Source organism: Helianthus annuus, chromosome 11 (assembly GCF_002127325.2).
Source record: "Helianthus annuus cultivar XRQ/B chromosome 11, HanXRQr2.0-SUNRISE, whole genome shotgun sequence".
Lineage (NCBI taxonomy): Eukaryota > Viridiplantae > Streptophyta > Magnoliopsida > Asterales > Asteraceae > Helianthus > Helianthus annuus.
In genome coordinates this window covers 29,465,098-29,481,294 of record NC_035443.2, presented here as the reverse complement: position 1 = coordinate 29,481,294, position 16,197 = coordinate 29,465,098, and the positions used below count along the sequence as shown (strand labels likewise).

Genomic DNA, 16,197 nt, shown 5'->3' with positions numbered 1-16,197 from the left:
TGACACACAAAGTGTTAAATTGAGAGTGGTGGGAGCCAAAGTGAAAGTTGGGAGTGCCAGCGGCCAAATGACAATAGTTGGGGGTGTTTAAATCCATTAACCCATATATTTAAGTGTTTGACAGAGTAGCTGGAGCTTTTAATAAAACGTATAAAATGACCAAAATGGATATAACTAAAAAAATATAATTAAAAAGTTTAATATCTTTAGAGATTAAAATAGTTATTTTTTCACTAAAATCTTGTAGCTCCTTCTAAACGCTACTAGTAGAAGTGTTCAACCAAAAGCTTCAACCTCCTAAGCTAAAAACTTCAGGCTCCTTCAACCAAACAATGCTTTTTATTAAGTAAGAGCTTTTTCTTTAAAGATTAAAGCTAGAAACTCCATGCCAAACACACCCATGGTCAAGCCGAATGTCGGTCCATATGCTGCGTGAACTAAATGAATGTGCATTGGATCTAATTGTATTTTTTTTCTTTATAGTTATTTAAATACCACTCAAGAAGTCAATTAAGATACAATATGCTAAATCATTATTTGGTGAAAATAAAGCAGGACCTAAATGGAGGGAGCAGCCATAGCTCTGTTTGCCTTACTCTATTTTCATAAATGTTACGCTGCTGAACTCGACAAGATTTCAGATTCAAGGTTTCTGACATATGGAGATACATTGGTCTCTCCAACTGGAATTTTTGAACTGGGATTTTTTCAACCCGGTAACACTAAGAACACATATCTTGGTATTTGGTACAAGAAAATCTCTGTTAGAACGGTGGTTTGGGTTGCAAACAGAAACCACCCGCTTCCTGGTGCATCACTGCTTGGGTTAAAGATCGCTGATCAGGGAAATCTCGGCCTCTTCAACAATATCAGCATGATTTGGTCATCTAACACAACGACATCAGGGAACGCAACTGCAAAGCTTCGGGACAATGGAAATCTAGTTGTGGTTGATCAACAGGAGAGGGTTTTCTGGCAGAGTTTTGATTACCCGACCGATACTCTTCTACCTGGAATGAAGTTAGGGAGAGATCATGTAAGGGGAAAGGAATGGTATCTATCATCATGGAAGAGTAGTCAAGATCCAGCTCCAGGTGAATTGACGTGGGCCATCAACACTGTCGGTTATCCTGAATTCAAACTAAAACAAGGGGACTTGGTCATACACCGAGGTCGACCATGGAGAAATCAACCAAGTATTGGGATTTATCAATTTCCCAACATAACCCTTATACACCATGTAACTATTAATGAACACGAGGTGTCTGATTTCTATGATATTGAAGGCACTACTACCATATCAAGGGTCACCTTGAATTCTTCAGTGCATCAGCAAGTCTGGGCATGGGTAGAAGATGCTAGAGGATGGGTGCTTGTGGACTCACACCCTGGAGATACCTGTGATACATACAACATTTGTAATGCTTATGGAATCTGCAACAGTGAAAAGAACCAACAGTCTTGTACTTGCTTGGATAAGAAAAGGTTGCTACCTAAAAATCAAACGGGTTGGGACATAGCTGATTGGTCAGCTGGCTGTTCTAGGCGAACACCATTGGAATGCAAAAATGGATCAGAAGATTTTATCAAATATTCTAATGTAAAATTGCCAGACACAGAAAATACCTGGTTTAACATGAGCATGACTCTGGAAGAATGTAAAACAAAATGCTTAAAAAATTGTTCTTGTATGGCTTATGCAAATCCAGACCCTGGTGTTAGACGAAGGGGCTGCGTGATCTGGTTCAATGACCTTCTTGACATGCGAGTGTTGCCCGAAGGCAGTGCGGGTCCGGATATTTTTGTAAGGATGGCCTTATCTGAGTTAGGTAATAATGTCTAATTGTCTAGCAATATAATTATAACCTCCAATAGTATGTAACATGACCCTCTACTAACGATGCAAATTAACTTGGTTGCTATGTTAATGTTGCTCAGAATCTCCATCACATTCCAACGAGAAGCAGGGAGGGGCAAATGTTAATGTCATCTTACTTGTAATCATTCCCGGGGTTCTCATAGGATTCATCTCTACATGGTTGTGTTATGCACATTGGAAAAGGAATCATCCCAAAACATCCAGGGAAGGTAAGAATTTTCATAAATTCCCCAGTAAACAGATTATCCATGTGTGAAGCCTGTGTGCGTTTTCGTAAGTGTAGGGAAAATCTTGAATGCCTCTACTAGCCTTGAAGAAGAAATGGAGCTACCATTATTTAGCTTCTCTACGATTGCTAATGCCACTGCCAATTTTTTATCTGACAATAAACTTGGACAGGGTGGATTTGGAGCTGTTTATAAGGTAATTTCTGTACAAGAATCAATATGATGGTTCCATAACACAGAAATTGCATTGGAATCATCCTAAGTAGAAGTAGCATTGTCATTCCTTATGCATAATAAGAAAACTTATCTGGCCCTTACAAAAAATAAATAAATAAATAAATAAATAAAAAAAGAAAAGAAACTTAGGCAGGGAGGTCAACTTTTTGGTTTGTATAATTTTTCACATTGCAACTGGTGAATCTCCAGGGTATTTTAGAAGATGGGCAAGAGATTGCAGTTAAACGTCTATCCAAGTATTCAAGTCAAGGAATTGATGAGTTCAAGAACGAAGTCATCTGCATTTCAAAACTTCAGCACCGGAATCTAGTGAAGCTACTTGGTTGTTGCATACATGGAGATGAGAAGTTGTTGATATATGAATACATGCCAAATAAAAGCTTGGACTCATTTATTTTTGGTAGGAATCATATATACAAAATTTACAGTATTATACATTGGTTAAAATTTAGGAACTTTTTATAGCAAGAAACTAAAACTTACTAAACCAACATGTTGGCCAGATAAAGCTCAAAGTCTGCTTCTTGATTGGACCAAGCGCGTCAACATTATCAAAGGAATCGCTCGAGGACTAGTTTACCTACACCACGATTCACGATTAAGAATCATCCATAGAGATCTTAAAGCTAGCAACATTTTACTAGATCAGGATATGAACCCTAAGATATCAGACTTCGGCTTAGCTAGAAGTTTTGGAGGAAATGAAACCCAAGCAAACACAAAGAGAGTTGTTGGCACATAGTAAGACATGGATGATGGAACCAACTACTCAATTCTTTTTATTTATCTTATAAAAATTGGAATCCTATAAAAATCATTTTGTTGGGTGCTTGCAGCGGTTACATGTCCCCCGAGTATGCACTAGATGGTCTTTTCTCTATAAAGTCAGATGTATTTAGCTTTGGCATCTTGATACTGGAAGTTCTGAGTGGGAAGCGAAATAGAGGATTTATCGATCCTGAAAACGAAAATAATCTTGTTGGACATGTATGTTTACTACTCACAAACTACACCTTCTTTTTGTAAAGAGTCATGTACTTGAAGTACAACATAATAACCAATATGTTCTACATTGCATTAAGGTATGGAGTCTCTATACCGAAGGCAGATCAATGGAATTAATCGATGCAAGCTGCGCTGAATCCTGCCATCTTCCTGAAGCTATAAGATTAATCAATGTTGCGTTGTTATGTGTTCAACAAAAGGCAGGAGATAGGCCCAATATGTCATCTGTAGTTCTGATGATGGACAGCGAGGGTGAATTGACGCAACCAAAGAAGCCATCGTTTTTCATAGAAAAGGAGTTTCCTGTAGGAAACTTCTCCACAGTTGCTTATACAGGATGTTCACTGAACGATATTAGTATTACAGAGGCAGATGGTCGATAGAGGAAGAATGTTCAAGTAAAGGGAATTGTTGAGTAATGGTGATAAATGGGTGTGTATTATATTCTAAGTGAAAGTAGGAATCATATTACATATTAAGATATTTTTTAGTTTGCACGTCAATTTTGGTATTTTGTATTATATCCCCCATAACAATTTCCTCTTATTAAAATTTAAGGAAGGACAGACTTGAGTATATCTAAGATGAATAACTTTTACAATATAATATTTCAAACCCGAAACTCACAAAACTGGTGTTGATTCAAATATTTACAAGTTTAAGACTATGTGGTATTCATATTTGTATGTCTGTTTTAAAAAGGAAAAGGTTGGGACTCGAAAATCCTGTTGAGAATCATTCTGATTTGCAGCGGAATAAACATGGGAATTTGGATTCATGTTAGAGTTTCACAAGAACAAATATATGCAGACTTGCAATGACAAATGGACAATTCGAATAGAAATAAGAAATGTCTTGGTCCCCGGCAAAGATTGCCGGCAAGTTGTTTATATACATTATCAAAGACGGTTATGTGGTGGTTACTTTGGGCAGGAACAACCGTCTTTGAAACGGTGTATAACCAACCATCATACCTCTTCACTAATATTGACCCATATACATATAATCCTAAGGTTAATAATACATAACATATAATTAGAATTAAGTTTACATAATAACACGCTCCCCTAAACTTAAATATATTTTCGAGAATGCATTAAAACACTCATGTTTGCTTCATCCACCGCCTTTGCAGCTTGCTTAAAATCGAACTTCCTTCTTTTCTGCAGCCCTTTCATTCCATGCCGTCATTCCCTGCAAAGAAAGCATAGTGTTCTCTTTCTTGATCCGGAATGCCATCACTCCCAGAGTTCCTTTCCATCTGATCAACAGCCATCCCTTGTTTATCATCTTCTTGACTCCGGCTTCGTCTCACGTCCACCACATTCTTTACCGTCTCTTTCTCATGCACTCTTTGTTGTGTCGATTTAAGTTTGTAATAGTAAACTAGAATGTCTAGGTACATTGCATACGTTAACCTCATAAACTCTCCATCTTGATACTCGAAACCCATATCCTTGGTAACCACAACCCATAAGTTGTTTACTGTGACATTTCTGTGTCCACCTTCCCATTTCACCACTAAATATAGTTCAAGTAGGTTAATTTTTTGATTGTCGGATGCATATGCAGGAACAGGCCTTGTTGATATTTCCAATTTCTTCGTTAAAAACCAGTCTACCATTTCATCAAATTTTGTTTCCAGATTGAATTTATATTTTCAAACATAATCAACATCATCTAACATCTCAAGCAATGCCTTACAGTCTTGAAAGTCATTAAACTGCATTGCTTGAAGAATCATAATGTTCCAATCGGGTTCATTTGAAGACAAATTCAGATTTTCGAAATAATGATTCAAATAATCTGTTTTGTACTTATCATGATCCGATCCTCTGTTGATTATGGATTGCCTTTCCTTCATGCCGATCTCATCTTCTTTCGTTAAACCAGAAATATCATTCCTTTTGTTTATTACTGGAACACTAAAAGTGGGAAAAATCCTGCATTTTTCTCCAATGAATTTCACCGTATACCCTTGAATCACTAACTGATCCAGACTCAGTATGTTTCGATCTAATCCAGGGGTGTAGAATGCACTCTGAATTCGAAACTTATCGTTCCCTGACATTACATCTACTGCCCCAATCCCTCTTATGAAAAAGAAATTGTTCTCACCCGTGTTGGTTTCTACTCCAAACATGTTCTTGATTCTTTTAAAAACGTTTAAATTACCCGAGTAGTGATGTTTAAAGTTTGTGCTAACATACCAGATTTCGGACCACAACCCTCCTTCTGTTCCAGTAACAATGAAATCCAGTCTCTGATCTTCATCGGCATCTTGTTGTTGTATGCCGGTGTTAATGGCTTGACGAATTAATTGAGTCGCTTCATCATTCTCCTTCGTCTTGCATGAAACGATTTGATGACCGGTTTCATTACAATAGTAACATCTCTTATGCAGTGAATTCTAAAAGAGTTTATGGCTGTAATGTTCGATGATCTATTCATGAATCAAAACCCTTTAAATAGGAAGAAATACAGAATCTGCCTATCTCTAATTTAGGAAATACAATCACAATACAAATAAAATTGATCATCTTATCTAAACAATATTTATCTCTAAATAATTCAAATATATATAATATATATCGGCTAAGACTCCCCCGCAGTTTGAGCGGGCGGTGGACAGACGCTCAAGCTGGATCGAAAAGACTGAAATAACTGACGAGCAACTCCCTTGGTAAAGATGTCTGCAAACTGTAAGGCTGAGGGCACATGTAACAAGCGGATATGTCCGACACGGACCTTTTCACGAACAAAATGAATATCTATCTCAATGTGCTTGGTCCGCTGATGCTGGACAGGATTGTTTGACATATAAACGGCAGAGACATTATCACAATAAATAACAGAAGCCTTCCGAAGCGGAAGATGCAGTTCAAGGAGTAAGTTGCGAAGCCAAGTTGCTTGAGCAACAGCATTAGGCACGCCCTGATATTCGGCTTCAGCACTGGAGCGAGAGATCGTCAGCTGCCTCTTGGAGGACCATGAAATTAAATTATCACCGAGAAAAACACAATAACCGCTAGTAGAACGGCAAGAATCGGGACACCCACCCCAATCAGCATCAGAATATGCAACCAAAGAGTGCGTATTGGACTTACCAATACGAATACCATAATCAACCGTGCCTTGTAAAAACCTCAAAATACGCTTCAAAAAAGCAAAATGAGGATCCCGTGGGGCATGCATGAAGAGGCAAACTTGTTGAACAGCATATGAAATATCCGGGCGCGTAAAAGTGAGGTACTGCAAGGCACCAGCCAGACTGCGATATAAGGTAGGATCATGAAAAAGAGAACCATCAGAAGCACTAAGTTTGGTTGATAAGTCAACAGGTGTCGTGCATGGTTTACAAGAGGACATAGAAGCACATGAAATGATGTCCTTAGTATACTGTTCCTAGTCTAAGAAAAGACCACCAGATGTCCGTGTAACCTTGACCCCCAAAAAATTATGCAGTGGGCCTAAATCGGTCATAGCAAACTCTCGAGAGAGCATGGGAATAATATCCTGTAATAACTCCTCCGAGGAGGCAGTGAGAACAATATCATCAACATAGAGAAGTAAATAAGCCGTTTGGGAGCCCCGATAGTAGACAAACAACGAGTTGTCACACACACTGCTACGAAATCCCTGTGATAAAATATGAGTAGTGAACTTGGTGTACCATGCCCTCGAGGCCTGCTTAAGACCACAAAGGGATTTCTTCAACCGACACACAAAATTAGGAAAACGCCTGTCAACAAATCCTGGTGGTTGATGCATAAATATAGTTTCTTTCAAATCCCCATGCAAAAAGGTGTTCTTGACATCCAGTTGATGGATAGGCCAAGAACGACAAACAGCAACTGATAATACGGTGCGTATAGTAGCCGATTTCACAACCGGACTAAAAGTATCCTCACAATCAATGCCCACTGTTTGAGAGTTCCCATTAACCACCAAACGTGCTTTATACCGTTCAAGTGACCCATCAGATTTAAATTTATGGCGAAAAATCCACATACAACGAGTTACCGGGCGATCAGATGGTCTAGGAACCAACTCCCATGTATCATTTTCCTGTAAAGCACTAAACTCAACCTGCATAGCATGTAACCAATGAGGGTCGGCAAAGGCCTTGGCTTAAGTATTTGGAATCGAAGAAATGGATGTGGAAAGCAAAGTACGGTGGGCTTTAGATCGGGTGGTCATTGGGTGGGTGTTAGTGGGGAGAGAATGTTGGGAAGGAATAGTCGTAGTAGACTGAGGATTGGGCTGGGAGGAAACATCGATAGGCTGTTGAGTAGGCTGGACCGGTGCTGCCGTAGCAGCAGGAGGCGGTGGGGCGGTTGTGGTAGTTTTTGGGCGGCGGTGATAGGTATGTATGATGGGTGGAGGTGGTGTGGGGCTATGAGGGGCGGAGACGGGCGGGCGGAAGATGAAACCGGGTGGCGTAGAATCATCTAAGAATGAATAAGTGGTGGAGGGGGTTTTAATGGTATAGGGGAAAGCTCGTTCGTCAAAGGTGACGTGACGAGTGATAATGACTTTACCGGTGGTAGGGTCAAAACAGCGATAACCCCGAGAATCAGGAGGGTACCCCAAAAAAATACAACGAACGGACCGAGGGTGTAGTTTATGTGGTTGTGTGGCAGAGGTATTTGGACAACAAGCACACCCGAAAACCCGTAAGTGATCGTACGTTGGGTGGCGAAGATATAAGGCAAAAGTTGGGGTGAAAAAGTTGAGTCTTTTAGTAGGGAGAATGTTATGGAGATAGGTGGCGGTGTGAAGTGCTTCCACCCAAAACACTGGTGGTAACTGTGTATGAATGAGAAGGGAACGTATGATATCATTGGGACGACGAATCATTCGTTCTGCACGACCGTTTTGCGAGGATGTTTGAGGACAGGAGAACCGAAACAAGAGACCATGTTGTTGAGCAAAGCTTTTAAAAGCATGGTTATCAAATTCGCCCCCGGGATCACACTGAAACGTTTTGATGTTACGGTTGAATTGTGTAGCAATCAAACGGTGAAATTTAGGATAGACCCATACAAAGTTTGAGAAATTATCAATTATGACCATATAATATTTATATCCAGTTTTACTCAGTATGGGAGATGTCCACAAATCACAATGCACAATATCAAATGGAGAAAAAGTAAAAGAAGTGGATTCATAAAAAGGTAACCGTTTGCTATTAGATAAATGACATGAATTGCAAAAAGGAGAATTTTTATTTGAATTACATGGAAAACCAAAATTTCTAGTTAAAACGTCTAAAACTTGTGTTCCAGGGTGCCCGAGGCGGTCATGCCATGGTAAAGTTGAAGACGCAATAAAACAAGCTTGCGGCGGAAGGGTAGGTGGAGTGACTGGATAGAGATCGCCTGTACTATTGTGGCAGGAAAGGAGCCGTCCCGTTTTGAGGTCCTTCAAAGAAAAACCAAATGGGTCAAATTCGACAGAAACGTTATTATCACGTGTGAAACGGCGTACGAACAATAAAGTTCAAATGATTTGGGGGCTATAAAGTATATTGGGTAGAATATAAGTTCGGTTATGCATGGGAAGGTAACCTGTACCCGAACCCTCAATTGGTAAACATTTCCCGTTGCCGACTAACAGTTTAGTAGTTATAGGAAAAGGATTAGGAAGTTGAATCATACCTCGGTTTTCGGTAGCATGACGTTCAGCCCCTGTGTCCATAACCGGATACGGCTCTGTGTAATTTAGTTGCATAGTGTTGAAGGCTTGGTGGAGATCCGATGGACTTAATGCATCATAACCGAATGTAAGTGGCACTGGACCGTAAGAGGGCTGCCCTGAATAAGTTGTGTAGTGGGATGCAACATTGGGCTGGGGTGGATTGGGCCGCCCTGTGGCTGTAGTCGGATATGGGCAAGGTGGAGTATTCCACCAGGCCCATTGTGGATAACTGTGATGGTTCTGAAACTGCCAAGGAGGTCCTGTAGGGTTTCCCCTGTAGCCACGACCATGTCCACCCCGTCCGTGGTTTCCCCTGTAGCCCCTGCCACGTCCTCGAGAATTGGATTGGTAGGAGCTGTTGTTGGCAGCAGCTGAGTTATCAGTGGAGGGAGCCGCATGAGAGGGCTGTTGGGTTTGGGTCGTGGAATTTGGGTTGGAAGTTGTAACTAAGACAGAGGAGGACTGTTGTTGGTGAGCAGCTTGCCTAATAACTTCATCATTGAGCATGGAGCGGGCAACATCCCATCCAGCATCTTGGGAATTAATTAAAGAGGCAGTAGTATCGAATTCCTAGGAAAGACCACGAACCAACTGCAGTACCAAGCATGATTCCGTAATCCGTTGGTCAACATCTTCCAATTGAATGGCCAGGTCTTTTAGTTGCTTGCAATAATCTTCAACAGAACTACAGGCTGCGAGTGTGAGATTTACAAACCGGGTTTCAAGTGTTGCAGCTTTGGCTTTCTTATTGCTCAGAAAGATTTTCTCTAGTTTTAACCACCTGGTTCGACTGAAGCTTCAGTGTCGAGAATTCTGGTCGGCAGATCATCAGAGACCGTGCTATATATCCACTGAGAGACTAAAGCATCCAATTCCTTCCACTCTGAATAATTTGGATCTGTGGTTGCTGGGGCTGGTGTGTCGTCGATGTGGTTTAGGACCCGGTATGCGATAGCGTGGAATTTGAATAATTTTACCCAGGAGGAATAGGTAATAATGATACCATCAAGAACTCGAATTTTGGACTAGATGTTCGAAATGGAATAGGCAGGGTGAAGGGTTTTAGGGTGCTGTTCATCGGGTTTGGAAGATGAAGTTTTGTCTTCGGGTATGGTCATGATGACCTTCGATTAGGCTGACCTGCGATGAAGCTGGTAATCGGAAAAAGAGAGGCTGTCGAAACAGCAGGTTATCGGAAAAAAAAAAGAAAGCATGAAGAGGGTATTCAGAACCTAGGGATCTAATACCATAAAAGAGTTTATGGCTGTAATGTTCGATGATCTATTCATGAATCAAAACCCTTTAAATAGGGAGAAATATAGAATCTGCCTATCTCTAATTTAGGAAATACAATCACAATACAAATACAGTTGATCATCTTATCTAAACAATATTTATCTCTAAATAATTCAAATATATATAATATATATCGGCTAAGAAATTCATCTTCCTTCGTTCCTTCTTTTCATCGGAACAGTGCTTGCAAGGCATCACAGATGATGATGAATAGGGAACATCATCATCACGCTCAACCGTGGCTCTGATACCACTTTGTTGAGAATCATTCTGATTTGCAGCGGAGTAAACATGGGAATTTGGATTCATGTTTGAGTTTCACAAGAACAAATATATGCAGACTTGCAATGGCAAATGGACAATTCGAATAGAAATAAGAAATGTCTTGGTCCCCGGAAAAGATTGCTAGCAAGTTGTTTATATACATTATCAAAGACGGTTATGTGGTGGTTACTTTGGGCGGGAACAACCGTCTTTGAAACGGTGTATAACCAACCATCATACCTCTTCGTTAATATTGACCCATATACATATAATCCTAAGGTTAATAATACATAACATATAATTTTAATTAAGTTTACATAATAACAAATCCATCATGCATAAATTTGCGTCGTACTTGTTTTTTTTAACGGCTAACAGAAAACTTTTATTCATTATAGCAAGATGCTACACCCCATAATTACAAAGTTACAAAGATCACCAATAAGAAGAAACAAACAAGTTAACACAGGATTTAGCCAAACATACTAAATCGACTCCAGTTCTCCCATGTAAGTGTCACCTCCTTTGATCAATTTTTTACCCATAAAAAAACCATTGATTTCACCTCATCCAGAACTTTTGTAGTGCTTGGACTTACTTGCCTGAACGTAACCTCATTTCTCATTCTTCAAATACACCAAATTGCTACAAGTACCAAAGCATATAATGCTTTTTTCCGTTTCCTGGATCTCGGGCTGAAATCATGCAAGACTAATAAGTCTTTAATTCCAAAAGCAATGATTGGAGGTATCTTACACAAGTCCGCTATGTTTTGCCAGATGACTTAACCAAAGTGACACGCTACGAATAGTTGTTCGCTCGTCTCTTCATACTCACCACACAACGTACATAATCGACTATGAACCAGGATGTTCCGATTCGATAGTGCACATTTAGTCGGTAAACGTTCCATTTCCGCTCTCGAAGCCATGATTCCCACCTTCTTCGGTACCCAGTTATTCGAATCAAACACACTAAAAGGTTGAACCCTATTATGTGAACCGAGGATTTTTTTAAGACCTGAAACTTTAAACGTACCTGATTCATCATAAATCCATCTCCATTTATCGTAGCCTGATCTTAGATTAACCCCCCCATAGCGACTTTAATTTGCTGCAGATGTAGTTGCTCCATGTTGCTAAATTCCGGCCTCGACCAATTCCAGTTAAATGTTACCTCGAAGCTATCCGTTGTCACCCAGTCAGGGCCACCATACAGTTTTTATCATTTTCAAGCCAAAATAAGGTCGGAAAGCATTTATACAACGGATCCAGCCCACCCCAGCTATCCATCCAGAAAGAAATTGTATTACCGTTAGCAGGGATGGCTGAAATAGCCCGATTCAGGTCCACTTCGGTGCTATCTAGGGCCTGCCGAATACTAATAATATTTTTTCCATGGCTCGGGTACAAAAATTTTTGCTGGAAAATCACCCCATACCCTTGAGTTATGATGAACGACCCACACAACTCCCCTCCATAATCCTCTTTTTTCCGTTTTGAACCTCCACCACCATTTTGCTAACATCGCTAGATTTGCATCTCTAAGGGATCCGAAGCCAACACCACCATATTCTATAGGAGCAATGGTTTTTTTCCTAGGCCACCCAATTCATTTTTGCCTTTTCTTCCGACCCTCCCCAAAGAATACCCTTCGAATCTTATCAAGCGAATCTAAGACTTGTATCGGGGCTTTGTAAAGAGAAAAATAATAAGTTGGGAGGGAATTTAGAACCGATTTAATGAGCGTTATTCTTCCACCGTATGATAGCGTTTTTGCTTTCCATAATGATAGTCGGTTCTTAAAGATCTCTACGACCGACTTCCAATTCCGAACAAGATTCATATTTTCACCCACGAGCAATCCGAGATGCTTAAATGGAAACGTACCTTGTTTACAACTTAGAAAATTCGCCATATTTTGAACTTCTTGGTCGCTCACTCCAATACCATATACACTACATTTCGTGAGGTTTACTTTCAAACCGGATGCTAAGTAAAAGCACCTAAGTAGCCGTCGAAGATTTGTGACATTCGAGAAGGACCATTCACCCATGAATACAATTGATCAAACCTAAGGAGACGACTTTTTCCATTATACCAGTTAGTGCTTCCATAGCGATCACAAAGAGGAAAGGGGACAATGGATCTCCTTGACGAAGCCCACGTGAACAATCAAACTCCCTAGTTGGAGACCCATTCACAAGAACCGAGGCTCTCGCCGAGTATAGTGTTGCCATAACCCAAGACCTCCACCAACTCGGAAAGTTCATTTGTGCCATTATAGAATCAAGAAATGCCCAATTGACCGAGTCGTAAGCTTTACTGAAGCCTACCTTGAAAAACATACCTTTCCTTTTTAATTTTTTTAGCCAACTCAAAATTTCATTGAGCATGAGTGGGCCATCCATAATGTTCCTTCCTGCCAACAATGTCGTTTGTTGTTCCAAAATTAATTTCCCCATCACGCCTTTAAGCCGGTTTACCAGGACTTTTGATATTACTTTGTTAATTACACCAATTAAGCTAATTTGTCAAAAGTCCGACGGACGGACAGGATCTTTCACCTTTTGTATCAGCGCAATAAATGAGGACATGCAACATTTATTAAGCAAGCCTTCCACGTGAAACCGGTTAAAGAGTATAGTGAAATCTTGTTGAAATCCCGACCAACACTTCTTAATAAACTTGAAGTTGAATCCATTCGGCCCCGGGGCACGATCCCCTTCACACTCCCAAATAGCAGCCTTGATTTCATCCATTCAGAAAGGTGCAATTAGCATATCTGCCTCGGATTCGGATATGGTAGCAATGTTGGGGCATACCATTGCCGGTATAACATTCATGGGTTCCGACAACTGCTGTTGAAAAAATTCATAGATTCCTTCCTTAATCGCTAGAGGGTTAGTGACCCACACACCATCAATCATTAGACCATTTAAACGGCTAGTACTGATATTCGAGTTGATGATATTATGAAAAAATGCATAATTGTCATCCCCTTCAAATGCCCATTTTGTCCTGGACTTTTGACGTATGTCCATTTGTTTAATTCTATCGGATTCCGCCACATAATTTTTGCATTTTGCTCTTTCATATTGTGACATCTGTGCCTCCAAGACCATCGAACAAATACCAAATCAATGAAATATTGTATTTCATACTTGGAATTTGTATAAATATGTGTATCGTTTGCACATATCAATTCTCGTTCGATTTCAAGCTCTAAATTGCTTTCTGGAAAGTTATACGCAAGCTGGTGTGTAAACGCAGTCAGTTTAACGCGACAAACACTCTGGGATAGTGAAATAAGCTTAACATACCATAAATAACCTTTACATAACTTAGAAATAAGTTTTAGAAGGCTTGGTGTGTCGAAATCAAGTTTATTCGCTTACAGGGACTAATTTCGACGAACTGCGAAAGTATGCCGATCCTTACTGTAACGAACATTCCGGAACTTTATCATAAGTTAAACATGCCCAAAATATCCTTTACATAGCTTAGAAATAGGCTTTGAGGTGTTTGGTGTGCAAAAATAAACTTATTGGTCATTCAGGGACTAAAAGCGTCAAAAAGTGCACAAGTTTGCATTTTCGCGCATATCTTACGTTCTGAATATATCCGGACATCCAAAAATTTATGTAAACATTAAAATATTATATTTTAGTGATTGGCATGATAAAATTCCATTCGTCGCTCAATTTGGATCGTTTTTGCGTTCGTTACGACTTCCGTCGTAATTAACCGAACAACGCAATCGTACGACCAAACGAACCGCCATCCGAGATATTTTTGAGCATGTTTTGAGTTCCCAATACTTTAACATCATTTTAGAGCCTTGAAATGAGGTTAACGGGGCTTAAACGTGTCAAAAATGGGCCGAAACGCATGTTTCTAAGCTGCAGGGACCAAAACTGACAAATCTGCCAAACTTCCTCAGGCGGGGCGCGTAAGCCTTAGCCAAATCTTACGCGGGGTGCGTGGACCTGTCAAACAGAAACAATGAATATGGTCATTTTGCACGATTTTGATGGTTTTGATGGGTGGTTTTCATTACTAGGAGCTGGTTTGTGTGGGGAACAAGTCCCCCAATCAGTCTATGACACTTGTATGGCCTGGATCATGCCCTCCTCTCCAAGGAATGATCCTAACGGTTTGCGAAAAACTATATATAGGCCATCAATTTCACTTGTTTCTTTGCTCATTCACTCTTCTCTTCTCTACCATCTGATTTTGAAGGCTCCCTCAAGTGTAAGGAGCTCTCTAAGTCTGATTGGGAACTTGGTTTTCTTGTAGAAAAGATAGCAAGGACCCATTGTGAGCATTCTTTCATTCTTTTTATTGTTTTCCTAGCTTGGAAGTCAAATATAGTTTGACTTTCAGCTTTGACCACGAGTTTGGTCAACGAGAAGTTCGTTTGAACTTCGCAACGTGAGCGTAATCACGTTGGTTATAGTCCTTAGTGACTATACCAATTGATTACCACGTTGACTAGGTGTAGTGACGAGTCAAAGTTTCGGTCAAAATGCGTTTTAGCACGCATTTTGCAACGGGACTACAATTAGGTATCAAAACACTTTGTTTTGATACCAAATCAGTAGGTTAAACATGCTTTGACATGTTTAACTCATCACTAATAGTTAGTGCTTGTTTAGAGTCGTAAGTCGAGCGGTCTAAACCACCGCTTAGACTTTCGAACTCGACCCGTTTGGTCGATCTTTAGGATCCGACCAAGCATGGTTAGTGACCATAGTTGCATAGGGAATAACCTTCCGAGGTTATACCTTATGGTCACCGAGATTAAGTAGTTGTATGATAGGTAGATTATATGCCTTAGGTAAATTACCAAAATGCCCTTTTCATGCATAATTGGACTTTAAGCATATGTAACCTAACTTTTGTCACCTAAACTGATTATGCAACCTATTTAAACATGTTTAGGAATATAATACTTGTCATAGAACTAGTTACACGTCTCGAACGCGCGTTTGCGCGCACGACGCGTTAAAGTGGCGTAAGCTACCTTAATGGGCCGCGATGGGTCGAAAGCACTTAGGTTAGGTTCCGATTTAGAATGTAGGCTTTGTTAAACCATATCACATGAGTTCCTACACTCATTTGGTTTACAAGACCTCATTCTTTCCGATCTTCCGATTCAGGCGTCTGTTGTTTGACTAGCGATATGATACTAGGTACCACTTGATTCCTTGATTGCCCGAGCATTGATAGTTCACAAAATCAGGGATACCCTACAATCTCAAGTGAGTACATAGTTCCCCTATTTTATTATTTTCAATTGTTTTGGGGTGATTCATATGTACAAAACGAATTTCAAGGTTTAAACGAGGATTTCAAAAACGATGGTTTATACTAAACTAATAACGATTTCAATAAGGTGAACAAGACTTGTTGGTTGTATTTACATAACAAATGACATCCATTAGCTCTGATCAAGCCGACCAGTATTAGGTTATGGTACCATAGGATCTGACAAATCCCGTTATCAGACTACACCCATTGTTATCTGTGGGGGTTATGTAGATAATGACCGAATCTGTTATTGTTAACTTACCCTTTGGTGGTTTGT

The 16,197-nt window shown here is 40.0% G+C and overlaps 3 protein-coding genes across 3 annotated transcripts; 2 read left to right on the top strand and 1 right to left on the bottom strand.

Moving 5' to 3' along the window:
* Nucleotides 1-562: 562 nt before the first annotated feature.
* LOC118483993 (S-locus-specific glycoprotein BS29-2-like) lies at nucleotides 563-1,520 on the top strand. The gene is made up of 2 exons (XM_035979835.1): nucleotides 563-1,400; nucleotides 1,444-1,520. Exons 1-2 carry the CDS (start codon nucleotides 563-565, stop codon nucleotides 1,518-1,520), a joined length of 915 nt encoding a protein of 304 aa, XP_035835728.1.
* Nucleotides 1,357-3,871, top strand: LOC110887976 (G-type lectin S-receptor-like serine/threonine-protein kinase SD1-1). The gene is made up of 7 exons (XM_035979688.1): nucleotides 1,357-1,829; nucleotides 1,939-2,088; nucleotides 2,163-2,302; nucleotides 2,533-2,743; nucleotides 2,847-3,084; nucleotides 3,180-3,330; nucleotides 3,426-3,871. The coding sequence occupies exons 1-7, from the start codon at nucleotides 1,637-1,639 to the stop codon at nucleotides 3,729-3,731; spliced, it is 1,389 nt and encodes a 462-aa protein (XP_035835581.1). The 5' UTR covers nucleotides 1,357-1,636; the 3' UTR covers nucleotides 3,732-3,871.
* Nucleotides 3,872-8,850: 4,979 nt separating this feature from the next.
* Nucleotides 8,851-9,555, bottom strand: LOC110887977. The gene has a single exon (XM_022135530.1). It carries the CDS (start codon nucleotides 9,553-9,555, stop codon nucleotides 8,851-8,853), a length of 705 nt encoding a protein of 234 aa, XP_021991222.1.
* Between the last annotated feature and the right edge of the window lie 6,642 nt (nucleotides 9,556-16,197).

Bases quoted from the DNA above. Each gene is read 5' to 3' on its own strand.
- LOC110887976 (XM_035979688.1), top strand. From the start codon at position 1,637: ATGAGCATGACTCTGGAAGAATGTAAAACAAAATGCTTAAAAAATTGT. The intron at 1,830-1,938 runs GTAATAATGTCT...AATGTTGCTCAG, and splicing joins GATGGCCTTATCTGAGTTAG to AATCTCCATCACATTCCAAC. The intron at 2,303-2,532 runs GTAATTTCTGTA...GTGAATCTCCAG, and splicing joins GATTTGGAGCTGTTTATAAG to GGTATTTTAGAAGATGGGCA.
- LOC118483993 (XM_035979835.1), top strand. From the start codon at position 563: ATGGAGGGAGCAGCCATAGCTCTGTTTGCCTTACTCTATTTTCATAAA. The intron at 1,401-1,443 runs GTGATACATACA...AATCTGCAACAG, and splicing joins CTCACACCCTGGAGATACCT to TGAAAAGAACCAACAGTCTT.
- LOC110887977 (XM_022135530.1), bottom strand. From the start codon at position 9,555: ATGCTCAATGATGAAGTTATTAGGCAAGCTGCTCACCAACAACAGTCC.